The sequence below is a fragment of the Macaca fascicularis genome, chromosome 4, assembly GCF_037993035.2.
Source record: "Macaca fascicularis isolate 582-1 chromosome 4, T2T-MFA8v1.1".
In the NCBI taxonomy this organism is placed as follows: Eukaryota; Metazoa; Chordata; class Mammalia; order Primates; family Cercopithecidae; genus Macaca; species Macaca fascicularis.
The window spans coordinates 154757226-154784261 of NC_088378.1; the positions used below are offsets into that span (position 1 = coordinate 154757226).

The 27036-nt window shown below is 41.6% G+C and overlaps 1 protein-coding gene and 1 long non-coding RNA gene across 4 annotated transcripts in view; one reads left to right on the forward strand and one right to left on the reverse strand.

Moving 5' to 3' along the window:
• Nucleotides 1–24446, forward strand: TPMT (thiopurine S-methyltransferase). Of its 3 annotated transcripts, XM_065544378.2 has the most exons (10): nucleotides 1–105; nucleotides 359–599; nucleotides 6005–6188; nucleotides 7258–7350; nucleotides 11600–11732; nucleotides 15877–15929; nucleotides 16896–16970; nucleotides 18784–18869; nucleotides 20695–20739; nucleotides 22114–24446. In XM_065544378.2, the coding sequence occupies exons 3-10, from the start codon at nucleotides 6049–6051 to the stop codon at nucleotides 22224–22226; spliced, it is 738 nt and encodes a 245-aa protein (XP_065400450.1). In that variant the 5' UTR covers nucleotides 1–105; nucleotides 359–599; nucleotides 6005–6048; the 3' UTR covers nucleotides 22227–24446. The 3 variants fall into 3 exon arrangements, with proteins under 3 accessions (XP_065400450.1, XP_005554005.3, XP_073894915.1); XM_005553948.5 differs by lacking the exon at nucleotides 359–599; XM_074038814.1 differs by lacking the exons at nucleotides 359–599; nucleotides 6005–6188.
• LOC141410165 (uncharacterized) overlaps nucleotides 5634–27036 on the reverse strand; it is a 23825-nt gene continuing 2422 nt past the window's right edge. Inside the window, exon 2 of the long non-coding RNA XR_012434218.1 lies at nucleotides 5634–5689. This is a non-coding gene — a long non-coding RNA (uncharacterized lncRNA). The remainder of the gene's footprint in view (nucleotides 5690–27036) is intronic.

Consider the following 27036-nt stretch of genomic DNA (forward strand, 5'->3'; position numbering starts at 1 on the left):
GGAGGCGGGGCTCAGAGAGGTGGCGGAGGCTGGCGCGGACCTGGACTGGCTCCTGAGGACGTCGGCAGTGGCGGAGGCAAAGGCTGGCAACGCGCTGTAAGCGAGGTAGGCTCCCTAGGGGGCGGGTGAGAAACGGAACGATTTGCTAGCAGTGTATGCGCTTGTGCTAGGGCTCCCAGGAATTCTTACAAGCGTAGACAACCCAGCAATCAGGCCTGTGAAGTGGGGTTCAGGGCTGAAGTGGAAATTGGGAAGAACGAGATTGGACAATAAATGACCTGAATCCAAGGTCCAATATTTAAAGTGTGTCCAAAGCATTGGTGTGTTTTAATTTTTTTTTTTCTTTTTTCTTTTACAGACAGGGTCTCCCTCTGTCGCCCAGGCTAGTGTGCAGTGGCACAATCATAGCTCACTGTAACCTGAAACTCCTGGGCTCAATTGATCCTCCCGCCCCAGCCTCCTCAGTAACTGGGACTACAGGCTCGCTGCACCACGCTTGGCTAATTTTTCAAATTTTTTTTTTATGGAAACGGACTCTTGGTTTTTGCCCCAGCCTGGTGTATTAATGATTTTTAGAAAAAGAGAAATACTGCCAAATAGTGAGTGATTCCCTGGAGATGTGGGAAACTGGGGTGCTGTAAACATTCTGTCTTGTTCTGTGGTGGGTTACACAGGTGTATGCATATGTAAAAAATTCACCGAGTCATACTCTTTTAAGATTTGTGCACCTTAGGGAAGTTTCTCTTAAATTTTATGAAATTTAAAAACAAAATTATAGCAGATGCTTTTGAAAAGGTGAGAATGGAGACTAGAACAACTTGAGGACTTGTATGACCAAAGGAGCACATCTACACTTTCTGTTTGTGGGCACGAATTATTGTGAAATTTCCCTTCCTTAATTCTTGTAATGTGCACTTTTTTTTTTATTATAGCAATAAACTTTATTTCTCTAGAAATGGTGTGTACAAGTGGAGTCCATGCTGAGAAATTGTTAGAACAGCTAAGACGTTGAGCCCAGGAGTTTGAGACCAGCCTGGGTAACCTAGCAAGACCCTGTCTCTACAAAATATTTAAAAATTAGCCAGGCATGGTGGTACACCCTTGTAGTCCCAGGTACTCAGGAGGTTGAAGTGGGAGGATTCCTTGAGCCCCAGTGTTGGAGATGGAAGTGTCATTATACGACTGCACTCCAGCCTGGGGGATAGAGGGAAACCCTGTCTCAAAAACAAACAGCTAAGACGTGATTAAATTATGTGCATGATTTTGTTAGACAGTTCAAGTTTGTGTGAAAGCAATAGAGTTGTGCTACTCCAGCTGCTGTGGCACTATGATAAAGATTATGCTTCTCTTTTAAGTAGAGAACTGCTTTATGAAGCCTTGAATTTAGGTTCCAGAGTTTCTGAATGAAAATGAAGATGAGAAAACTGTAACATTATTTTGCTTTTCTATACTCAATATAAATCAGAAATTTTCCACTGACTTCTCAGAAAACTCTGAGAGTCACCTCCTGATACCACCAGGGTCTTGCAGAAGCCATTTGTCAACAAGTCTTTGATAAGAAGTGAATTCGTGTTCCCAAGTAATGAGAGAAATGCCTCCTCCCTATATCCTAACCATACTGAGGCCAAATTTGGCAACAAAAGGGGAAATTTTCCTGAAATACATGCTTTTATGCAATGTTTGCTATTTCACAGATTAATCATTAAATTAGACCCACCAATAATGGCATGCTAGTATAATCCAAACTAGTTTCACTGATAATTTAAAGGGAATGTTGGAATGATGGTGTTATATTGTCCTTAATATTGCAAAGTTGACATTGAAAGAACAGGCATTTTCCTCATACATTCAGATGGATCTGCAGTTATGGTCTGTCAGCTAAAGAATGAGAAGTTCTTAATTTAGAAAGGAGATCTTTTTCTCATGAATGGTTTCGGACTGTAGAGTGGCCATTCTGACAGGCTGAGAAGTGTAGCCTCAGGCCAGAAGCCAGAAACTGACACTTCCAGGGAGGGGCAAAGGGAACAGGAATTTATTCTGAGGAAGGTGGCCAAATATACATATTCAGTAAGCTGTAGGATGACTCATGAATATTTATGAAAGGAGGAAAGGTACCCATGTGTAATTGAGCTTCATGGGTACCATGCACAAAAAATGGCAGTGTTACCACGATCACAGGATGGATGGAGTTTTTGGCCCTCTTACATCAAAAGGTGAAGCAGAGGACAGAAAAACCCTTACTGTGCATTCTCAGTAGACTGGCCAGAACCATTCTGTGGTCTGTGATTTCTTATCAGGCACAAAAGGAGGGGCAGCATCAGGGGGTTGGTTGATATCAATAGTAGAATCTTCTGAAAGGGCTGGTTTCCCTTAAGCCCTTAGGAAACAAAGCCTAACTGTGGTTAGCAGGAGAGGAGATATAGAGTTGTATCTGACATTCTATCTACTCTTGGCCCAGAACTCAGTTTTCAAGGTTACTCTGGGGGTCCCGTTAGCCAAGAAAGTGTGTGGTGAGCCGAGACCGCACTGCTGCACTCCAGCCTGGGCAACAAGAGTGAAACTCCATCTCAAAAAAAAAAAAAAAAAAGAAAGGAAAGGGAAGAAACTGTGCCTTCAGCCAGTTGAGAGGCTTTGAATTTTATTGTTAGTTTACATTGTACATGCCTTTTATCAGTTTCCTTAGTGTGCATTTCCCATGCAAAAAAAGAAGCTGCAGAAAATTACTTGAAAATACAAATGTGTGGAGTAGAGATAGGATATTAAACTATGGTTCAATATCTACTTTAGTCTGTTTTTGCTGCCTCCTGAAAGTAACAGGATTTTTTTTTTTTTTTAAGGCATAAAGTACTAGGATAGCCAGGACAGGAGAGACAAAATTAATAAAATTTTGGAAAGGCAAACGGACAAGTGGGAAAGGATTTTGCAACTTCAAGGAAGCTGAATTCTAAACCAGCAATGAGGAAAGCCATTGAGCAGCCCAGTTTGCATTACAGAATCCCCAAATGCTCAGGATTAGCAGCACCAGGTACCTCCATGAAGTGTGAGAGTATGGTTGAAACAAGAAGGATTGCTTGAAATGCTGGTTCAGAACAGGCCAAATTCCCAGATCCCTTTCTCAACTTCTTGCAACCGAGTGTGTGCATCTCACCACACTTTGGGGGTTTATTCTCTGGAAAGGGTAAAACAAAGAGTGTCTAGACTGAGAAGATACAATACACAGTTGAGCATGGGAACATACAGAAAACATAAGGATTAATTGAGTACAGCAAACTGGATACTGGGACCCTCGCCTACTTTGCTTCTTCTTTTCTTATGTGAGTATATAACAGTGGCTCCAACAACAGAATCCTTAAGACAGGAATTGGGAGATCCATCTATGGAAAGTCTGACTAGCACAAAGACATTAAAGACATTAGCCAGGCATGGGGTTGTGCACCTGCAGTCCCAGCTACTTTGGAGGCTGAGGCAGGAGGATCACTTGAGCCCAGAAGTTTGAGGCTGTATTGTGCCACTGCACTACAGCCTGGGTAACAGAGTGAGGCCCTACCTCTAAAAAATAAATAAATAAATACATCTAGGTTTCCAAATGAAATACCCTCACATCACCCTACAATATAAGCCCCACACACATTCTGTGCCTTTATTCATTTTAGCGCCTATTCTATTTTTTTTTTTAAGACAAGGTCTTGATCTGTAGCCCAGGCTGGCGTGCAGTGGCACCATCATAGCTCACTGCAGCCTCGAACTCCTAGGCTCGAGCCATCCTCCTGCCTCAGCCTCCTGAGTAGCTAAGATTACAGGCATGCACTACCATGCCTGGCAAATTTTAAAACTGTTTTTGTAGAGATGGGAGTCTCACTATGTTGCCCAAGCTAGTCTGAAACTCCAGGCCTCAAGCCATCATCCTGCCTTGCTCGCCCAAAGCACCGGGTGATTGATAGCCAAAAAAAAAAAAAAAAAAAAAAGAAGAAGAAGTTTTAAAAATAAGAATTAAGATAAATCTTTGAGAAAATAGTGCGAAAAGATGAAGATACAGAAAAATAGAAAAAATGAGAAATTTACTGTACCACGTCAGAAGATTCTAGAGACAAATAATAGGGGTCCCAAAAGGAGAAATAAAAAAAGCAGAGGGATGGCCAGACTCAGTGGCCCACGCCTGGAATCCCGGCGCTTTGGGAAGCTGAGGCTGGTGAATTACATGAGGCCGGGAGTTCAAGACCAGCCTGGCCAACGTGGTGAAATCTCTTCTCTACTAAAAACACAAAAATTAGCTGGACGTGGTAGTGCACGCCTGTAATCCCAGCTACTCAGGAGGCTGAGGTGGGCGTGATTTTTCACTGTTTAGTGAAAACCTTTAGGGTACCAACACCCTATGGCCCCCACACTTCTAACCAAGAATTTGATACCCAGCAGAGCTATACATCAAGGATGAGAAAGTCTAACCGAATGGAAAAACAATATTTTTCTTCCTTGCGCTTTTTCAGGAAGCTCTGGAGGTTGGGCTTCACTAATATAAGGGTGGTCACTAAAAAACAACACCAACAAAAAAGAGGAAGATATGAAATAAAGTTGGAGATTTAGACAAGAAGGAAATCTCCAGAATGATGATGAAGAGAGATCCCAAAAAGCTAGGAATAGAGAATAGTCAGGGCAGATTCCAGGAGAGAATTCTCCAAGATGATACTGATAGTATAGCTGATGACTGGAGAGACTGAGAGCATATTGATAGGAAATTGGGACAATTGGCAGAATTTAGAGTTGAATTAGGAGTAAGTACGATCGTGCCTACATGATGAAGCCTACATAAAAACCCAAGAGGATGGGGTTTGGAGAGCCTCCTAATAGCCGAACAGGTGAAGGTACCTGCAGCTAACCCATCTCTTCATCCGAATCCTCCGCAGTATCCTTTATAATAAATGTGCAAAGATAACTCAGTATTTCTCTGAGTTTTGTGAGTTGCTGTAGCAAATTAAGCAAACCCAAAGTGGAGGGTGTGGGAACCCCAACTTGAAGCCGATCAAGACCTGGACTTGCGACTGGTGTCTAAGTGAGGAGGGAAGTCGTAGGGATTGAACTCCCAACATACAGATCTGACACTGTCTCCAGGTAGGTAATGTCAGAATTAAATCAGAAGATACCCAACTGGTGTCCAATATGTGGTGTGCTGGGGGAAGAACCCCCACATTTGGTCGCAGAAATCTGGATGATTGGGGCGTGAGAGAGAGGAAACACTTGTATTAAGATATAATTCAGTTTATTTAACTATCTCTTGTAATGTGTATTAAGGGGTTTGCCTCTACCACCAGGCGCACTGAAAATAATTTTTTGTATCACTTTTTATTGGATGCTGAAATGGCTAAGTGCAGTGACTCACACCTGTAATCCCAGGGCTTTGTGAGGCCAAGACAAAAGGATCCCTTGAGCCCAGGAGTTCTTTGTTGTCTGGACAACAAAATGAGAACCATCTCTCTAAAAAAAAAAAATATATATATATACACACACACACACACACACACACACACATATATATATATATATATACACACACAAAAGTTAGCCAGGTGTGATGGTGTGTACCTGAAGTCCCAGCTACTTGGGAGGCTGAGGTTGGAGGATCGCTTGAATCCAGGAGGTTGAGGCTTTCAGTAAGCCAAGGTCTCCAGCCTGGGTAACAGAGAAGACCCTATCTCTTAAAAAAAAAAAGAAAGAAAGAAAGATTAGCCGGGCGTGATGGTACACACCTGCAGTCCCAGCTACTTGGGAGGCTGAGGCAGCAGAATTGCTTGAACCTGGGAGGCAGAGGTTGCAGTGAGCCAAGATCACACCACTGTACCCCAGGCTGGGAGACACAGCGAGACTCTGTCTCAAAAGTAAAAACAAAAATAAAAAAAGAAAGAAATATTTTTTTAAAAGTCATACTGCTAAGAATAATAGGTTTTCATTTAGCTCATCAATAGAATTCCAATAACCTTAAATGACAACATTGCAAATATTTTCCACTTAGGCAGGGAAGACATATGCTTGTGAGACAAAGGTGTCTATGAAACTATGGATGGTTCAAGAACTTCACTTGACATCGAAGAGTACTCCGATACTGAGGTACAGAAAAACCAAGTACTAACTCTGGAAGAATGGCAAGACAAGTGGGTGAACGGCAAAACTGCTTTTCATCTGGAACAAGGACATCAGTAAGAAATATTGAGTATATAATAGAGAAACGTTCTATCAGAAACTGACTTTGAGATAGAAATAATCATATAAGTACACATTATTTGACTAATTTTTCAGATGCACATTTAATTCTTCACATTTTTGTGTCTCCTGAATCACAGTGCATCTATGGCATGATGTAGTTTAATTGGCAGTGTCTTTTCTTCCCACAGTGTGTAAATAATGGTGTGACTTACGAATGATGACATCTTAGATTTATAAAATACGTTCTTTGATCCCTGCAGCATCTGTGTATTAGTCATGAATATTTATACCTGCAACAGGTACTCAGGCAATGTTTATGCTTACAGTTCTTTATACTGAAAACCAGCAGTGTCTGACTTTGCTTTCCAATAGGATGTGTTCAGATGCTGAAGAATTATCTCTACAGTGGGAGAAGAGAAGTTGCAAAAAATTAAAAAGTGAGCTAGGATGTTGTGCAATGTAGTAGTAGTCTTCATAGCAGAAGTAAATCATGGGACCAGTGCTGAGTAAAGTGGTCGTTATAGACATTGCTTGTTCTGGGCAGCCACGCCCATCTCCCCAGGAGATGACATCATCATCATCATCATCCCAGAAACACTGGCTTATTTCTGTCGTGTGGATGGCCTTAGAAGAGCCACATCTCCACGAAGGAAATGACAAGAAACTACAAGAGTTACACTTCTCAGGTTTACTTCTGAGACTTGAGTCCATGTCTAGAGAACTTACCATGAAATGAATGCTGAAAAATCCATGGCTCCAGAGGCTCCATCACCCCCAAAATAGTATATATTTAGGGAATTAATAAAGAATTTTCAAAACATACCCAAGAAAAAAAAATTATTTTTAATTACTAATCAGGAGAGCCCTGGGTGTAAGTCAGATTTACCACTGACTGAGTGGGTGTCTGAGCAAGTTACCTGTTTCTTCATATGTAAGCTGGAGAGTATAATAATTAATAGCATCTGCTTATTAAGGTTGTTGGGAATATTAAGTGAGATAATGAATGAAAAGTATTCACCCATGATACAATTGTCTTGAAAACTTTTTTTTTTTGCTCCTCAGGCTGTTAAAGAAGCATTTAGATACTTTTCTCAAAGACAAGAGTGGACTGAGGGTATTTTTTCCTCTTTGTGGAAAAGCGGTTGAGATGAAATGGTATGAGCAGATAAACATTAACAGAATTATCTTGTCTTAATGATGAATTCTTTGGGTGATTTAACAGGATGTGAATTTAGAAACTCCATTTTCAGGAAATACACAGGAATTCCTTATGTTTCTGTTAGTGATGGGTATATAATTGGAAATAATATTCTCAAACAGTAAGAAACAACAGAAACAGGTATGAAGTCTTTCTGGATTGAGTTTCAAAATCAAAAAATCAGTTTGGAGCCAATGTGGGGAGAAAAAACAGCCTTCCCTCTTACATTTCCTGGATCCTTGTATGTGGTTCAGTTTTTGTAGGTGGTTTAGGAATTTAGCTAAGTTAATTTTTAGATATTTGAAATGGTGGTGGACAGAGAAATTTAAAATGAATTACAGCTTTTTGGCAGGACAATGTTCATAGTCCACAGTTCAGCTCAACCTTCCCCTCCCACCAGGGAACACAGGAGTTTCTGTTATCATGAACCGTTGTTATAAAACCAGTGATTAAGAAGGTATTTCTTGTGAGTCATTCTCTACAAAGAGAATTCACTTTCACAAGCCACTTTTACTGTGAGTTACCCTAAAGTCACCTCGACATCATTCTCTATACAGAACTCTGTTGTAATGATAATATACAGACACAATCATACCTGCCAAAATATGCACTTATTTATAAGCTTGAATGTTGAGAACTTTGATCATTGAGCAGGAAAGAAAAAAGAATGTATGAAAAGGTTAGTAAATGTGCCAGGTGTGGTGGTTCCCGCCTGTAATCCCAGCCCTTTGGGAGGCCAAGGCAGAAGGATCTCCTGAGCCCGGGAATTTGAGACCAGTCTGGGCAACATAGTGACACCCTGCCTCAAAAAATAAATTAAAACTAAAAGATTAATAAATGTAAAATATAATAACGTAAAAATGGTCTATTCTGAATATAAATATCGGTGACTAACACAGAGTATGCATGTATTTTTTGGGAGTTGATTTTCAAGTAGAGATGATAGAATTTTTGCAGCCAGCACACACTCAACTGTAGCTGAGAGCCTTTGTTAGAGGGCTGCTATGACTTTAAGATTCAAGTGTGGTCTTCAATTCGTGTGAAATTGAGAATATTTAAACTATATTACTACACCTGTATTTTAACCAATTCATTGAGCCAGAAGAGATACTTCCTTTTTTTTTTTTTTTTTTTTTTTTTTGAGATGGAGTCTCGCTCTGTCGCCCAGGCTGGAGTGCAGTGGCCGCATCTCAGCTCACTGCAAGCTCCGCCTCCCGGGTCTATGCCATTCTCCTGCCTCAGCCTCCCGAGTAGCTGGGACTACAGGCGCCCGCCACCTCACCCGGCTAGTTTTTTGTATTTTTTAGTAGAGACGGGGTTTCACCGTATTTAGCCAGGCTGGTCTCGATCTCCTGACCTTGTGATCCGCCCGTCTCGGCCTCCCAAAGTGCTGGGATTACAGGCTTGAGCCACCACGCCCGGCCTAGAAGAGATACTTTCAAAACTACCCTCAAAAAAATATTAACTCTATAAACAGATTGTCATGCAATGTCATCATAAATGGTAACAATGTAACAGGTTCTGAGCAAACATTAGGAAAATGGTATGAAATAGCCAATTAAATGTGATTGTTGAATATTTGGGGTCTAAAGTCATTTTTAAAAAATTACAAAAAATATCAGAACTTGTCAGGTGTGTTGGCTCACACCTTTAATCCCAGCACTTTGGGAGGCCAAGGTGGGTGGATCACTTGAGGTCAGGAGTTCAAGACCAGCCTGGCCAACATGGTGAAAACCCATCTCTACTAAAAATACAAAAATTAGCCAAGCGTGGCGGTGCACACTTGTAACCCCAACTACCTGAGAAGCTGAAGCAGGTGAATTGCTTGAACCCAGGAGGCAGAGGTTGCAGTGAGCCCATGCACTCCAGCCTAGGTGACAGAGCGAGACTCCATCTCCAAAAATACGTGTGTGTGTATATATGTAAATACAGTTTTTTATATATATATATAAAAGAACTGAGCTACTGTAATTACATGTAAGAAGTTATGGTAGTAGATGATTTTTCATTTATGTAACTGATCTATGTATTGAGGTCTACACAGACATCAGATGTGAATAGAAAAACTGATCATGAGCTAAGGCCAAAAAGCATTAAAACAAAATGTTTAAGATATTTAGGTTTTGGTTTTTGGTTTTTTGAGACAGTCCCACTCTGTCACCCAGGGTGGAGTGCAGTGGCATAATCATAGCTCACTGCAACCTTAAACTCCTGGGTTCAAGAGATTTTCCCTGCCAACATGCTGGGATAACAGGCATAAGCCACCGCACTTGGTCTTATTTTGTTTTTATTACAGGTTGTAGTAGGCTATGCTTCATTTTTCCATCTGTTGAATGAGAAATAAAAACACATGCAGCCAATTTGAATAACATTTTTGTTTACATTTTATAACTTTAAAATGTATGGAGAATTTTAAAACTCCCTGTATGTTTACAAATATCCTAGGAAATATGAAAGATGAAAGACAATTTATTAATGTTTCATTTTACAACTCAACAGCTCATGCTCTGCCCACACTGAAAGTATGTACTCTTTTGTAGATAAAAGGTACAGTCAGTCCTGCTAGACTTGTTTCAAAACTGAATTCTAACTCAATTGATATATTAGGGAACAATTTGAGCATGAAATAAATTTCACATTTGCTTGTGTGTGATTTCATCTATAAGAAGCCTTAGGTAAAAGCAGAAAACTGCACCCAGTTGAACTGAGCCATGTATGAATAGAGGGAATGCACAAACATCCCTCAGCTACCTCAGTAAGCATGAGGTCTTTTTCACAGTAAAGTCCCATATTGTAGTATTTATCTATTTCTCAACCATTTAACATGTGTAAAACTGTTGTTATTAGCTTCCTGTTTTTGTTTTTCAGTGTGGCACTGACAAAGATTTTAAATGCTGTGCCCTCACTTTCCCCACCAGCCTGGTGATTTTTATTGTGTGATTTAGCATAGTGCAGTGATTGTAGGAAGGCACATGTTATATTATAGCAGAACTATGTTTTTATTTCACTTGACATAAAATCATAATTGTCCTAGGTATTTGTGCCACCGGTACTGTTTTCTCTTGAGTCCAAGATCCTGAGACTGAGTTCTGTTAATTATAAAACTTAACCAGGAGTGTAATCCCAGCATTTTGGGAGGCAGATCACTTGAGGTCAGGAGTTTGAGACCAGCCTGGCCAACGTGGTGAAACCCTGTCTCTACTAAAAATACAAAAATTAGCCGGGTGTGGTGGGGCACACCTGTAATCCCAGCTACTCTGGAGGCTGAGGCAAGAGAATTGCTTGAACCCAGGAGGTGAAGGTTGCAGCAAGCTGATAAATTGTGCCACTGTACTCCAGCCTGGCTGACAGAGTGAGATTCTGTCTCAAAAAAAAAAAAAAAAAAAAGTTAGCTGGGCATGGTGGCAGGCACCTGTAATCCCAGCTACTCGGGAAGCTGAGGCAGGAGAATCACTTGAACCCAGAAGGTAGAGGTTGCAGTGAGCCGAGATTGCGTCATTGCACTCCATCCAGCCTGGGTGACAGCGTGAGACTCCGTCTCAAAAAATGAATGAATAAATAAATAAATAAATAAACAAACAGATAAAATTACCAGGAAAATGCTATTGTATATAACAAATTTTGGATAGTGTTTATTTTAAGCAAATGGAAACTACAAGATTAGTATACAAATGAGTGCTAATGTTCTAGACCTGTTCACTTCAGTACAGTAGCTACTAGCCACATGTGGCTATTTAAATGTAAACTAAATAAAATTCCTCAATCACGAGGAGCCAACGTGGTTAATGGCTATTTTATTGGACAGCACAGATACAGACATTTTCATCATTGCAGAAAATTTTAATGGGCAGTACTGATTTAGAGAAATTGAAAAGCATTCCTCTAGTCAAATCAATTCGTATTAAATCAGTATTTTAAGTTACATATCTATAATTATATTCCAACTGTTCCATACATAAAAAAATAAGATATATATAATTTTCCAAATGTTTATTGTTTCCTGAGGTCATATAAGTCAGTTTTTCAGAATTTTTATAAGGTTTGAAAATAATATAGATCTGCTTTCCTGCATGTTCTTTGAAACCCTGTGAACCCGAATTCATATAAATTCCTTTAAATTAAAGAAAGTATATGCTTACTCCAATATAACCCTCTATTTAGTCATTTGAAAACATAATTTAAGTGTAAATGTATGATTTTATGCAGGTTTGCAAACCGGGGACACAGTGTAATTGGTGTGGAAATCAGTGAACTTGGGATACGAGAATTTTTTACAGAGCAGAATCTTTCTTACACAGAAGAACCAATCCCCGAAATTCCTGGAGCCAAAGTATTTAAGGTTTGTTTTGGTTTGGGTAAATAATTGTATCCATATCCCCACAAAAGTTTTTCTCAGCATGAGTATTATGAGGATACCATATATGTGTCCAGTGGTTCCTATTTAGCACACAGATTCATCCTAGACATTATATAGTATTAGGAGCAAGGGCTTAAAAATGTAGGTGATAGCTACCTAAACAGATATAGACATATGTATATAAAAGCTGAGGTCAAAGCCTTTCTGTACTCAAGTTTTTACATTTGTTTTATTTTTATTAACATGCATTTTCTGAGAACCCATCATGTGCCAGACCCCGCCTAAGATATTGAAGAGATAGAGATAACACCCCCACCCCCCACCCATCCCAACCCTCCCCGCCAAAGAATCTCTTAGTTTAGGAGAGAAGAGAAACAGGGACAAAGCTATTTGTAATGCGTGGAGCTAAGTGTAAAGACATAGGGTATTAAGGAAAGAGATGGGAGTTACACCTGCCCAGCCTGGCAGTGCTTCCTGAAGCAGGGTGACAGATAGAGCTGGAATCAGGCAGGGCCTGGGTCCATGGCCTTGGACACCTGGGGAAGATACTACTTCAGTCACCCAAGAGGCCTCATAGGAAGTGATTTGAAGGGAAATAGCCTCCTGGCAGAGAGACCAGACAGGAGGCTGTGGCCGTGGTCCAGGAAAGACATCATGAATCCCTGAGCGAGAAGAGTGATGGGGCATAGCGAGTAGATAGGATGGATTAAAGCAACATGTACGATAGACCCACAGGATTCTGTGACCGAATGAGGACCAAAGGAGCGATGAGTTCACATTTCCGGCTCAGATAACTGGCTGGATGGTCAATAATAAGTGAGAAGGGCAGAAAGAACGAGTCTTTTTCTAGAGATGATGAGTTTAAGGGACCTGTGGAGTGGCAAAGGTTTTATGTCTGAAGCAAGGAGTGGGGTTTGGGCTGAAAATGATAGGTTTGGGAGTGGTCTTTATGCTATGAGCAGAATGATCCACTGTAAATAAACACTACCCAAGTGAGAACAAGCAGAGAGAATCAGTTTGGCAGAGACGCAAAGGCAGGCAGAGGAGTGAAAAAGCTTTACAGTGGACAAAAGTAAAACTCCCGGCTGTTGGAGGCTGTTGGCACAGGGAAGCTGGAGGTGGGCAACTAGGAATGGAGCATCCTATGTAATTGGTTTGGAGAGCATGTTTGCCTTTCTCTGGCTGGTCCTAAAATGGAAGAAGTGTGATGGTAAAAGTTAGGGAAGCTGACAGTCATTGACCAAGTCACTGCAGAGGTTGTGAAGCGGCTACCTTGTCTAGGGTAAATACCCCAGGTTCGTCGTCTTGTGCTAGGAAAATTTAGGACACAGACACACACAAGGAGTTTAGGAGTGGAGGTTTAATAGCCAAAAAAAAAAAAAAAAAAAGAGAGAGGGAAAGAAAGAGAAAAGAAAACAACTTTCTAGTGAGAGAGAGGGGACTTCTGAGCAGAAAAAACCTGCCAGGTATGCAACCACCAGATTTTATAGTGCAGCCTTGGAGTCAGTGTCTGATTTACATAGGGCTCACAGATTGGTTCGATCAAGTGTGATGTTTACATAAAGTGCTGGGAAGGCTGGTCTCCCCGCCCTAATCTTATTATGCAAATGAACTCTTCCTTTGGCTGGCGCCATGTTGTCTGCTTCTTACTGTACAGGTGGCTGGCAGAGAAGGGAAGATAGAGCCACCATTTTGAACATGATTGGCACAAACTGCCGGCATCTATGTCTGCAGCTCGATTTTAAAGGCTGCTCTTTGTTAGAAAGAAAAATGATGTGAGGCTGCTTTTCATTAAGAGGAAAACCTTCCATACCCTCACTATCTGCCTAAGTAATTTCTTTTTTTTTTTTTTTTTTTGAGACGGAGTCTCGCTCTGTCGCCCAGGCTGGAGTGCAGTGGCCGGATCTCAGCTCACTGCAAGCTCCGCCTCCCGGGTTCACGCCATTCTCCTGCCTCAGCCTCCTGAGTAGCTGGGACTACAGGCACCCACCACCTCGCCCGGCTAGTTTTTTGTATTTTTTTAGTAGAGACGGGGTATCACCGTGTTAACCAGGATGGTCTCGATCTCCCGACCTCGTGATCCACCTGTCTCGGCCTCCCAAAGTGCTGGGATTACAGGCTTGAGCCACCGCGCCCGGCAGTAATTTCTTCTTAACTCCTGAATCATTTGTGGGGTCAGAGTTGTATTGTCATATAGGATCTATCGTCCATCTGTATACTCAGTGTCTCACAAAGTACTCTTTTCTAAATATTGAAATTAATTGCTCAGCTGGGCGTGGTGGCTCATGCCTGTAATCCCAGCACTTTGGGTGGCCAAGGTGGGTGGATCTCTTGAGGTCAGGAGTTCAAGACCAGCATGGCCAACATGGTGAAACCCCATCTCTACTAAAAATACAAAAATTAGCTGGCTGTGGTGATGTGTGCCTATAATCCCAGCTACTCAGGAGACTGAGGCAGGAGAACCACTTGAACCTGGGAGGTGGAGGTTGCAGTGAGCCAAGATCACACCACTGTATTCCAGCCTGGGCAATAGAGTAAGACTCTGTCTCAAAAAAAAAAAAAAAAAAAAAAATTCTTGCTCAGATCAGTAGGAAACTCGATGGTATTTTTTATTTCACATCTTCCTCCCACCCCATTCTCAAAGCATTAGAGAATCCAAGGAGTTTACTCAGTCCAAAGAGGGCTAGTCCTGCTTCCAGGCCCCTCTTGGAGCAGCAGTTCCCCGTCCAGGCTGCACATTTGAAATCATCTCTGGATCTTATAAAAATTCCCAATCCAAAGGTCTTACCCCAGGCCAGTTATGTCAGAATCTCTAGGGGTGGGGCCCTGGCATCAGTACTGTTTAACGCTCCCCTTGATTCCAATCTGCAGGCAAAATTGAGACCCAGCTGTTCTCCTGCCTCCAGGCCCACCCGTCTCTGGGCTGACCCAGTGATCCCAGGCTGGTTGTCAAAGACCCTTCCTCCTCTACTTGTAAACCTGTGTGGGGACCTCATTTCAGAATAAAATCTAGCAGTCTTGTGCACTGATACACCTTTCCTACACTGCCCTTCATCCCAGCTCCCAGGATCCTAAAGTCTATGTTATTTTGCCCCCTCTTGGAGTGCACCCCCAGACCACACCCTAGAATGTCACCCTTTCAAAAGTCACCTCTTTTTTGTTTTGTTCTCTTGATTTTTGTTGTTGTTGTTTATTTCTTAGGATTATTTTGCTCCAAGTGTTCGTTTTTGAGACAGGGTCTTACTCTGTCACACAGGCTGGCGTGCAGTGGCACAATCACAGCTCACTGCAGCCTTGACCTCCTGGGCTCAAGTGACCCTCCCATCTCAGCCTCCCAGGTAGCTGGAACTACAGGCGTGTACTACCACACCCATCTAATTTTTTCTGTAGAGTTGGAGTTTTGCCATGTTGCCCAGGCTGGTCTCATACTCCTGGGCTCAAGCGATCTGCCTGCTTCAGCCTCCCAAAGTGCTAGAATTACAGGTGTAAGCTACCACACCTGGCCAAAAGTCACCTTTTGTTTGGTCTCCCTGATGCTCACAGGCAGGCCCCTGCTCTGCCTCATATGTTCACATAGTTCGCAGGCACAGAACCAAAACAGAGCAGGCCGTTCTGGACTGTAATGTTTCTCTGTGCCCACGCTTCTCTGCTGTAGTCTGTCTTCACTGTGGTCAGAGACTGTGTCTAATTCAAATCTGTCTAGAACCCAGGATAGGTGTCTTGTCTACTAGGCACTCAGCAAATAAATGCTCATTGGCTGAATGAATGAGCAAAAATGGAAGAATCAGCACAATTGCACATTTCCGGAATAACTTAAAATACCTGACTTTTCAGTACCACCCTGCCTGGTAATTGGTTGACCTGCAGATTTATCTTTAGCAGAGTAAAAATATCACTCTGCTTGAGGAAACATTGCTAGAATTTTATAGCAAGCTCTGAAGTGAATAACAGCCAACTGATCTTCAAGGTTGTCCTCTGTGATATGCCTCTGAGTTGGCCCAAAAGAACCTCACACAGGTTTTAAAAGAAAAAAATAAAGTGCCAATAAAGTGCAGTAAAATTATTTACTTTAATTCAAGTAAGTACTAAGTAAAAAAAAAATTTTGTTTTCATTATTTCATTACAGAGTTCTTCGGGGAACATTTCATTGTACTGTTGCAGCATTTTTGATTTTCCCAGGTAGGTTGAATACTACATCTGCACTTTAAAACACTTGAATGCTTGCCAAGCAGTGCAGGCATGGGAGTGGAGGGCTCTTCATCGCTCTCCTCCACTTGTGTAACATCCACAAAGCATTTTGTTTTTGTTTTTGTTTTTGTTTTTGTTTTCTTGAGACGGAATCTCACTCTGTCGCCCAGGCTGGAGTGCAGTGGCCGGATCTCAGCTCACTGCAAGCTCCGCCTCCCGGGTTCACGCCATTCTCCTGCCTCAGCCTCCCGAGTAGCTGGGACTACAGGTGCCCGCCACCTTGCCCGGCTAGTTTTTTGTGTTTTTTAGTAGAGACGGGGTTTCACTGTGTTAGCCAGGATGGTCTCGATCTCCTGACCTCGTGATCCGCCCATCTCAGCCTCCCAAAGTGCTGGGATTACAGGCTTGAGCCACTGCGCCCTGCCCACAAAGCATTTTTTTGAATGTCTGTTCTGCAGGTATTTTTGTTACATTCTATTCTTGTCTGCACACTTTAATGTGTTTTGTCTTTGGTTAGCTCCCAAACTATGGGAAACTGATGCAGCTAGGGAAAAAGAAAGGTGAGTAAGACAGTGTCTTCTACCTTGCACCTGGGCCTATAATAGAAATGAATTTCAAGTGGCCGAGGGAGATAAGAGCTCATCTCCTGAAAGTCCCTGATACCTGAGCCAGAGGCTGGGAACAGAGTTGTTGCACACCATCCTTTGTTCTTTCTTCATGTCCCCAAATCATACCAGAGTGGGGAGGCTGCTGCCACAGGCCCCTAAAACCGTGAGGGGATGGACAGCTCTCCACACTCAGGTCCACACATCCTTATGGACCCTATGAGGAAATGCGGACGTGAGATCCTAGTATCTTGACGATGTTTGAAGTACCAGCATGCACCATGGGGGGCGCTGTTCATCTTCTTAAAGATTTGATTTTCCTCCCATAAAATGTTTTTTCTCTTTCTGGTAGGACAAATATTGGCAAATTTGACATGATTTGGGATAGAGGAGCATTAGTTGCCATTAATCCAGGTGATCGCAAACGGTAAGTAATTTTTCTTTTTTTGTTTAGCCTTCTTAATTTTTTAGTATTCTCTACTTTTTCTGGGTTCTAGAAAATCAGCTACACTTTTATGAGTTTGAAATAGCTTATTATATTTGGAATTTATAAAGACCTAAATCTAATACCAGCTTTGTCTAAAAAAGTATAGGATTTGGCTACAGAGACCTGGGTATAAGGCTATAAGGCTTGTGGCTGTATCACTTTCAAGCTGTGTGGCCTTGGTCCAAGTATGCAACTTCTCTAAGCTTTGGTTTACTCCTGCAAAATGGGAATATTTCTGTAATACTAACACAATCATCACCACCTCCACTAATATTACCAGGTAATACTTATTGGTCACTTGCCTGTGCCGGGTATTGTTCAAAACACTTTATGTGGGCGGGGTGTGGTGGATCACACATGTAATCCCAGCACTGTGGGAGGCCAAGGCAGGAGAATTACTTGAAACCAGGAGTTTGAGACCAGTTTGGGCAACAAAGCAAGACACCACCTCTGCAAAATATTTTTAAAATTAGCTGACTATGGTGGTATGTGCTTGTAGTCCCAGCTACTTGGGAGGCTGAGGCAGGAGAATTGTTTGAACCCAGGAGGCAGAGGTTGCAGTGAGCCAAGATTGTGCTACTGCCCTCCTGCCTAGGTGACAGAGCAAGACGCCATCTCAAAAAAATAAGTAAACATATAAAAACAAGTTAGGCTCCACATCAGTGAAATAAGATTTTTATTTTAAAAAATTGTTTCATCAGTAAGGCTTACTGCCAAACCTAACCTTTTTAAATTAGACCATGCCACATCTTAATTTTCATGCTCCTGTTTCCCCCTCTTTGTCACTGTTCCTCCTTTATCTCTTTTCTAGAACTCCCATCCTCCTTGCATGCCTAAAAGTCGTGATTCCCCAAGGGACCACCATCCTCAGCCTTTTGCTCTCACCCAAAAATTGCCAATATTTGTCCTACCAGAAAGAAAAAAAAAAAAACATTTTATGAGAGAAAAATAAAATCTTTCTTCTTTCTTTCTTTCTTTTTTTTTTTTTGAGATGGAGTTTCACTCCTGTTGCCCAGGCTGGAGTGCAATGGCGCTATCTCGGCTCACCTCAACCTCCGCCTCCCGGGTCCTGTTAGCATCAGCTTCCCGCTCTGAGCCAATCAGACCTGGCTGTCAAAGGACAGTTCCATTGCACTCATGGTTTACGCCACACTTGCAGAGCTTTCATTTCGTGCCACCTTTTTTTTGACCTGCTTGTTATTCTAATTTCTCTCTAATTAATAGAGGAAAAGAATTGTGTTTTCTCTTACATAAGGCCCCTGGAGGGGTCCCAGTCACCCAGGATATTTGTTAAATTGCAGCATCCCAGGCCCCATGGCAAACTGACTGCATCGGTCTATGGGGATGGAGCTTGGGCATCTTTTCTTTCAACAAGCACCCCGGTGATTTTGACACCCAGCCTGGTCTAGAAACCACTGCCCTCAAGCACACAGGCATCCAAGCAGGCCCTCGAGTACTTCTTCAGGCCAGGAGCCTCTACCCAACCTTATGTGATGTCTTCTGCTCTGATCAGCTCTGGAAGCAGGCCTCGATTTGATTCCCATTTGGACCAATTCCCAGCTTAGGCAGGGGCCATAATTTGCTAAACCCACTTCTCACTTTTAAAATGAGAATCAACCTCTTGTGATTATTAGGAGAATTTAAACTCAGTAATATCATCCAAAGTAACTTCTGGCTTCCTTCCCTGCCTTTTGTCCCTCCAGCCTTTGCCTGTGTAGAGAAATGTAACGAATACCTTCTTGTGTTCTTTTAGCTATGCAGATACAATGTTATCCCTCCTGGGAAAGAAGTTTCAATATCTCCTGTGTGTTTTTTCTTATGATCCAACTAAACATCCAGGTAAAGTTGTTGGGTTTTGTTTTTTTTTTCTTTTACTAGTTGCGTAGTTTCTTGATATAAATTCTCTGACATGGAAAAGCATTATTTTCTCCTAATTTATCTCACAGGAAGCATACTGCATATATACATGGAGGTAATTCCAGTTTTGGCTAATGGGAACTATAAGAATTTTTTCTCTTCCTATATTGTCCATGATTTTCCTGTATTCCTTTCCCATTTTGTTTACCATTCACAACTCAGACTGGAGAAAGGGGGGAAGTGGATGATCCTGATATACAAGAGAAATCTCATGAGCCCTATTGGGAGGAAGGTGGAATGTGGTTGGATATTGCATATCCATATCATCCAAGTGGTAGTGATGTGTTGGACGGATGCCTTCACATACACAAGCCCGGGGTGAGAAGTGAATATGGGGATGTAGGAGTTGTGCAGGAAAAGCTATAAATTATTGTCCTTTTTTAATTTCTGAAGTTTTAAAATCTATCTATTGCATTCTTTTATTTGTTTTGAATCTGTTGGGGGTATGTTTTCTCCTGGACTCATTTTAATGCATTCGAACATTGAAACTTAACCTTTGTCATGGCTGGACTTGTAAAGGGAGAAATACGTAGACTTTTAATTTGTAAGAATCACCTTTTTGATTTTCAACTGAGCCTTTTTACATGCTTGTTTTTTAAGTATTTACATATGTTAGAATTTTGTTTTTTGTTTTGTTGTGTTTTGTTTTGTTTTTGAGACACAGTCTCACTTTGTGGCCCAGGCTGGAGTGCAGTGGTTTGATCTCGGCTCACTGCAATGTCTGCCTTCCAGGTTCAAGCGATTCTCCTGCCTCAGCCTCCCAAGTAGCTGGGATTACAGTGTATGCCATCACGCCCAGCTAATTTTTGTATTTTTTTTTTTTTTTTTTGAGACTGAGTCTGGCTCTGTTGCCCAGGCTGGAGTGCAGTGGCCGGATCTCAGCTCACTGCATGCTCCGCCTCCCGGGTTTACGCCATTCTCCTGCCTCAGCCTCCGGAGTAGCTGGGACCACAGGTGCCCGCCACCTCGCCCGGCTAGTTTTTTGTATTTTTTAGTAGAGACGGGGTTTCACTGTGTTAGCCAGGATGGTCTCGATCTCCTGACCTTGTGATCCGCCCGTCTCAGCCTCCCAAAGTGCTGGGATTACAGGCATGAGCCACTGTGCCCAGCTAGTATTTTGTTTCTGCTTGAATAAATTGAGGTCTTAAAAAACTCATTAAAAGATGAGACCTAGTGTCCCTAATTAAATCAGAGATAATCAAATGGAAATAGAAATTAATAGAGGCAGAAGTTAGCTCTGCTAATCTGATTTAAATTCCATTCATGAATAGGAGCCCTAACAAAGAACCTTTGGGAAGAAAATACAGCAGGCCCTGTCTGGAGGTGGATGGCTGAGGTTACTGCTCTTAGAAGGGGGCGGAAGCTCAGCTTCCTTATAGTCTATATCCTGCAGCAGAGCAGGAGGGGTGTATAAAATGTGGGTAAGTGCAGGAGTTGGTAGAAAATCAGTATACTAGAAGATGGTTGAAGCCCCAAAGGAATCTGCTGATGGACTCCACTCTGATTTCAATGAGCCTAAGTCTCTTGACTGGCTTAGCTGTCTCATCGAAGCTAAAGATGGATATGATGGGTATGTAACATTGCCATCCTCTCAGCAAGCCAATGTATTTATTCAGTATGAGATTTGCAAAAGAAGAATGAGAAGAACATGCCACATCATCACCTATTTGGATAACGAAGTTGTATATAGAGCAAGTACACCTAGGTCATTGGAAATAAACTGAGAATTTATTTCTCTTTTACCTAGGTCCACCATTTTATGTTCCACATGCTGAAATTGAAAGGTTGTTTGGTAAGTTTGTGGACTTATGCTGTAACTTTTTAAATAAAGTCAAGTTAACTCTTTTAGGCCAGGCGTGGTGACTCATGCCTGTATTTCCAGCACTTTGGGAGGCCAAGGTGGGCAGATCACCTGAGGCCAGGAGTTCGAGACCAGGCTGGCCAACATGGCGAAACCCCGTCTCTACAAAAATACAAAAATTAGGCCAGTGTGGTGGCATGTGCCTGTAGTCCGAACTATTTGAGAGGCGGAGGCATGAGAATTGCTTGAACCTGGGAGGCAGAGATTGTAGTGAGCCAAGATTGTGCCACTGTGCTCCAGCCTGGGTAACAGTGAGACTCCATCTAAAAAAAAAAAAAAAAACCACACCAAAAAAATCTGTTGTGAACTATTAGTATATTAGTATCTAGAGTATGTGTATAAAATTTAAAAGATAAAGATCATTTTATTTAAAATTGTTTTATCTTAGAAAAGGAACTAATCTCTGTAAATATGCTCTGTATATATGCTATATGCTTTATGTTAAAGGCATTTGAACTTTTCTAGAGAGATGGTATATTTTTATTTATTTATTTATTTATTTATTTATTTATTTATTTTTGAGATAGGATCTTGCTCTGTCACCCAGGCTAGAGTGCAGAAGTGCAATCACAGCTCACTGCAGCCTCGACCTCCCTGGGCACAAGTGATCCTCCCACCTCAGCCTCCCAAGTATCTGGGACCAGAGGCATGCACCACAATGCTTAGCTAATTTTTGTAATTTTTTGTAGAGATGAGGTTTCACCACATTGCCCAGGTTGGTCTCGAACTCCTGGGCTCAAGCGATCCTCTTGTCTTAGTCTCCCACTGTACTAGGATTAGAGCCATGAGCCGCCATGCCCAGTGGTATATTTATTTTTTTCTTGGGAGTTAAAAGTGATGATAGCAATTCAGAGTTCAGGAAATTTGGCCTTAGCATTCCTTTGTTTTGATTAAAAAGAAGAGAAAAACCTTTAGTATACACTGTTTTTAAAATAATTTCAAGGTTTTGTTTGTTTTGAGATGGAGTTTCACTCTTGTTGCCTAGGCTAGAGTGCAATGGTGCAATCTCAGCTCACTGCAACCTCTATCACCCAGGTTCAAGCGATTCTTCTGCCTCAGCCTCTCAAGTAGCTGGGATGTGCCACCATACCCGGCTCATGTTGTATTTTTATTAGAGATGGGGTTTCACTGTCTTAGCCAGACTGGTCATGAACTCCTGACTTCAAGTGATCCATCCACCTCGGCCCCCAAAGTGTTGGGATTGCAGGTGTGAGCTGCCACACCCAGCCAATTTTAAGTATTTTTAAAATAATCCCTGATGTCATTCTTCATAGTATTTTAATGTGTTACTCTTTCTTGTTTCAGGTAAAATATGCAATATACATTGTCTAGAGAAGGTTGATGCTTTTGAAGAACGACATAAAAGTTGGGGAATTGACTATCTTTTTGAAAAGTTGTATCTACTTACAGAAAAGTAAATGAGACATAGATAAAATAAAATCACATTGACATGTTTTTGAGCAATTGAAAATTCTGCTAACACCTGAAAATGTAACAGATTAATTTTTTAAATTGTTTATAAATCATATGATAGATCTTTACTAAAAATGGCTTTTTAGTAAAGCCGTTTACTTTTTCTAAAAAAGTTTTAGAAGAAAAAGATGTAACTAAACTTTTAAAGTAGCTCCTTAGGAGAGAACATTATGATGTGGAAGATTATACCTGTGTGTCGTGCAGATTACAAGATACTTTACCAATCAGCATGTGTTACCTGTACAATTAAAAAAAATTTTAAATGCAATGCATATTAAATATAATACACACGGAAAAACTGGCATTTATTTTATTTTATTTTATTTTATTTTTTGAGATGGAGTTTCATTCTTGTTGCCCAAGCTGGAGTGCAATGACGCAATCTCAGCTCACTGCAACCTCCACCTCCCAGGTTCAAGTGATTCTCATGTCTCAGCCTCCCGAGTAGCTGGGATTACAGGTGTGCACCACCACGCCCAGCTAATTTTTTGTATTTTTAGTAGAGACGGGGTTTCACCATGCTGGTCAGGCTGGTCTTGAACTCCTGATCTCAGGTGATCTGCCCACATTGGCCTCCCAAAGTGCTGGGATTACAGGCATGAGCCACTGCACCCGGCCTGACATTCTTTATGAAATTTAGAATTGTCGAAGAAATATAACACTTCAGTAGCGTTCAAGGTGGTCCCAAAAGTTATATAAAAGATTAGTTTTTACTATAAACCTTTTTTTAAAGTCTTTTACTCAGATCCTAGCATCCCTTTTCACATGGTGTCTCCATATATAACAGAATCAAGAAACAAATTTTAATTAAACAATCTGTAATGGAATCAAGAAACAAACTTTAATTAAATAATCTATGTGGAATAAACATTCCCAAATTCTAAGAGTAAATTTTTCTTTGAGTTTTCTCTTAGTTTGGCAGTTGTTGTTTTTTATAATTTAACCTGTTTACATCATCAGGTCTTATAAAGTATAATGTACTTAGAGCTGGATTCATGGCTGTTTATTATGAAAGTTTAGATTTTTCAGTTTTTCATTAACGATCACATTTTGTTATATCAGACAGTCCTCTACAGCTCTGTACTACCCAACAACTAAATGGTTTAGATTGTTCAGCTCATGTTAATAGGATAGTTGTGCATCATAAAAAATGAGTTACGTGTGTGTGTGTGCGCATGCGTGTGTGCTGGCTTAAAGGTTGTTAATGGGGGGGGTTGGGGTCCCCTTTAACATTGGTGAAAGCTATGGTATTCTCCCCAGAGATATGTCTTGTCAACCTCTCTAGTTCTCCTTGACCTGCATGTACAAACTTCTACCCTAGAAGCTCTCTGCCATTGATGTATTCTAATAGATTTGTAAGGCTATTAATTTGAAGCACCTCCTTGCCCACGATGATTCTTCCATCTCTGAGACATGCTCCCAGTCTATCGTGTGGTCTTCAGAAGCCATGACTCCCCAACTCTGCCTGCATCACCAGTTGAATGGAAAACTGACCCAAGCTGAACCAACACAATTCTCTCCAGAGACTTTTGATTTTACTTTTTTTGTAGAGACAGGGTCTCACTTTGTTGTCCAGGCTGATGTGGAACTTGATGTGAGGCCTCAAGCAGTGCTCCTGTCTCAGCCACCCAAAGTGCTGGGATTACAGGTGTGAGCCATTGCGCTGGCCCTCTTCATAGACTTTTGGACTTGGGAATAGAAAGGCAACCCTGTCTCTACTAAAAATACAAAAAATTAGCCAGGTGTGGTGGCACGCACATGTACTCCCAGCTACTCAGTAGGCTGAGGCAGGAGAATCACTTGAACCTGGGAGGTGGGGGTTGCAGTGAACTGAGATCACGCCACTGCACTCCAGCCTGCGCAACAGAGCGAGACTCCATCTCAAAAAACAGAAAAGAAAGAAAGCCAAGTTGACTGCTGAATGGGGAATCTGTAATGTGTACGCCTGGGGGCTGTGGGGCAGCCACATTCCACCACGTGCATCTGAGAAACAGAATGCTGATCTGCGGAAAGAGAGGCCACCTGTGTTCTGGGTCCATTTTCATCCTTCCTGAAGCCCAGCTGCCCAGGGTGGGGAAGAACACTCTGTGTCCATGGGATAGAGTCCTCTCCTCTTGCACTTGTGCTCAAAGAATCTTCAATAATACAAATGAGATATCCTTCCGTAGTTGATCTTTTATGTAATATGTGTCTTCATTGGGGAATACTGACTTCTCAAAGTCTCAAGATGGAAGATATACCACATATAAATTATTTTAGAGCAATTGAATTGTTTTTAGGATTTTCCAAAAATGCTTCTTGTTTCATTTTGTTATTTAAGTAACAGATTATGTAAGCCTCTGTACCCTGCACACTGTGGTTTACAAATGCCTTGCCCTGCCTGTGAAGCAGGCACGAATGCTCCAGTGTAGACAATGTTATCAGTAGCAGACAGGACAAAGAAAGAAAGGTATGTAATAATCAGTCTGTTTGGGTGAATGTGGAAAGAAAAATACAAAGAAATATAACCAAAGCTTAAACAGCTATCACTGGCAAGTTAGAGATTTGGCTCCATAAAGAATGGCACAGGGACCACGGAAGGTGGCCCGAAAGATGTACCTATGAGAGAGCTCCCAGCTGACGGGATTCGTTGGCAGAATGAAGTGACAAATACAACCCAAGCCACGGAGATATTAGTTCAAGTAATTTACCCAGTCACAACTGCAGTACATACCTGTCATTGTTTTATTTTAATACAAGGGAGCAATTTCAATGTGTGTTTGTGGATACATGTATATGTTTATGTTGCACCTACTCCTTATTTTTATTTTTTATTTTGAGACAGGGTCTCACTCTGTCACCCATGCTGGGGTACGGTGGTGTGATTATAGCTCACTGCGGCCTCGGTTTCCTAGGCTTAAGAAATCCTTCTAAAAAAAAAAAAAAAAAAAAAAAAAAAAAAAAAAAGAAATCCTTCTGCCTCAGCCTCCTGAGTAGATGGGACTGCGGGCATGTGCCACCACACCCAGCTAATTTTTTTTTTCTTTTTAATAGAGATGAGGTCTCACTATGTTGCCCAGCATGATCTCGAACTCCTGGCCTCAAGTGATCCTCCCACCTCAGCCTCCCAAAGTACTGTTCAGCCTACACCTACTCTTTCTGAAAAGTCAGAGTAAGATTTCTACTGAGTGCTTTTTAAAAATCAAAATTATCAGCCGGGTGCAGTGGCTCACGCCTGTAATCCCAGCACTTTGGGAGGTCAAGGTGGGCGGATCACCTGAGGTCGGGTGTTTGAGACCAGCCTGGCCAACATGGTGAAACCCCATCTCTACTAAAAATACAAAGATTAGCAGGGCATGGTGTCATGTGCCTATAATCCCAGCTACTCAGGAGGCTGAGGCAGGAGAATCGCTTGAACCTGGGAGGCAGAGGTTGCAGTGAGCTGAGATCACGCCACTGCACTCCAGCCTGGGCAACAAGAGCAAAACTCTGTCTCAAAAAAAAAATCAAAATTATCTTTAATCCCCACAGCTCTGACTCCAATCGCTTCTTATGTGATGGCTTTTTGCCTTATAAAACATTATATGACAAACTGATCAGTGGCTGAGTTAATGGGAATCGGATAGAATTCTATTTATGTGCCTTAAGCATAGTCATTCTGATTTGCAGAAAATAGCCATGTCCCAGATTTATTAATTATGTGTAGCTGTAATTTGTGGGCTGAAAATATGTCTGAAAATCTGTGATTCCTAAACAGTGAGTATTAATAGAAATTTATTTCACTATCAGTGTTAACTTTCAACAACAGGAGGATAATCAAGGCAGATATTTAGAAATGAAATATACCATAAAATATTAAGTTATTTATATTTAAACAAGACAATCCTTTATGCATTGAAAATTTAGGAAGTTTAAAAAGAAAAACAAAAGCAATCAAGTCCTGTCACTGGAGATAATTACTGCTATGATGATGATGTATTTTCTTCTCATCTTTTTTGTCTGCTCATACATGTGTATGTTTTCACAAGGTTGTGATCATATTACGATACAGCATTGCATCTCCACTATCTTCCTTCCTATGTATTCGCCCTTCGCCATGTTGAGGCAGGAGAATAGGGTCTGGAGGCAAGGAACCTAAGGCTGATTGATGCTGACTTCCTAGAACTAAATTGAAAGGAGAACCTCAACTTTCCATGCCTAAGTAACAAAAGGACCAGAGGCTACTCCCTTTGTAACACCTCTCCAACCCCCCCCCCCCGCCTCCCCGCCTTTTCTGAGTGGCAGAAACGTCTGCAACCAATCAGACGTTTGCATGGGAGTGTAACTTTTGTAACTTCACTTCAGCCTCTGGTTGCAGAAAGCAAAAGCAACCAATCAGACTGATGGCAGGCCACTACTTTATTTGCATGGGATGAATACCAAGTGGCTAATGGGAAACCTCTAGCCGGTATTTGGACCCCAGAAGATTCTGTAACCAGGGCCCTTGAGCCACTGCTTAGCCAGGTCCCACCCTCATTTTCAATAAATCTGTGCTTTCATTGCTTCATTTTGTCCAATTCTTTGTTGAAAAAGCCAAGAATCTGGACAACTTGTAGTCAAGACCCTCTACTGGTTACAACATCACTAAATAGTTTTCAAAAGCAATTTTTTTTTTTTTTTTTTTTTTGAGATGGAGTCTCGCTGTGTCGCTCAGGCTGGAGTGCAGTGGCACGAGCTTGGCTCACTGCAAGCTCCGCCTCCCGGGTTCACGCCATTCTCCTGCCTCAGCCTCCCGAG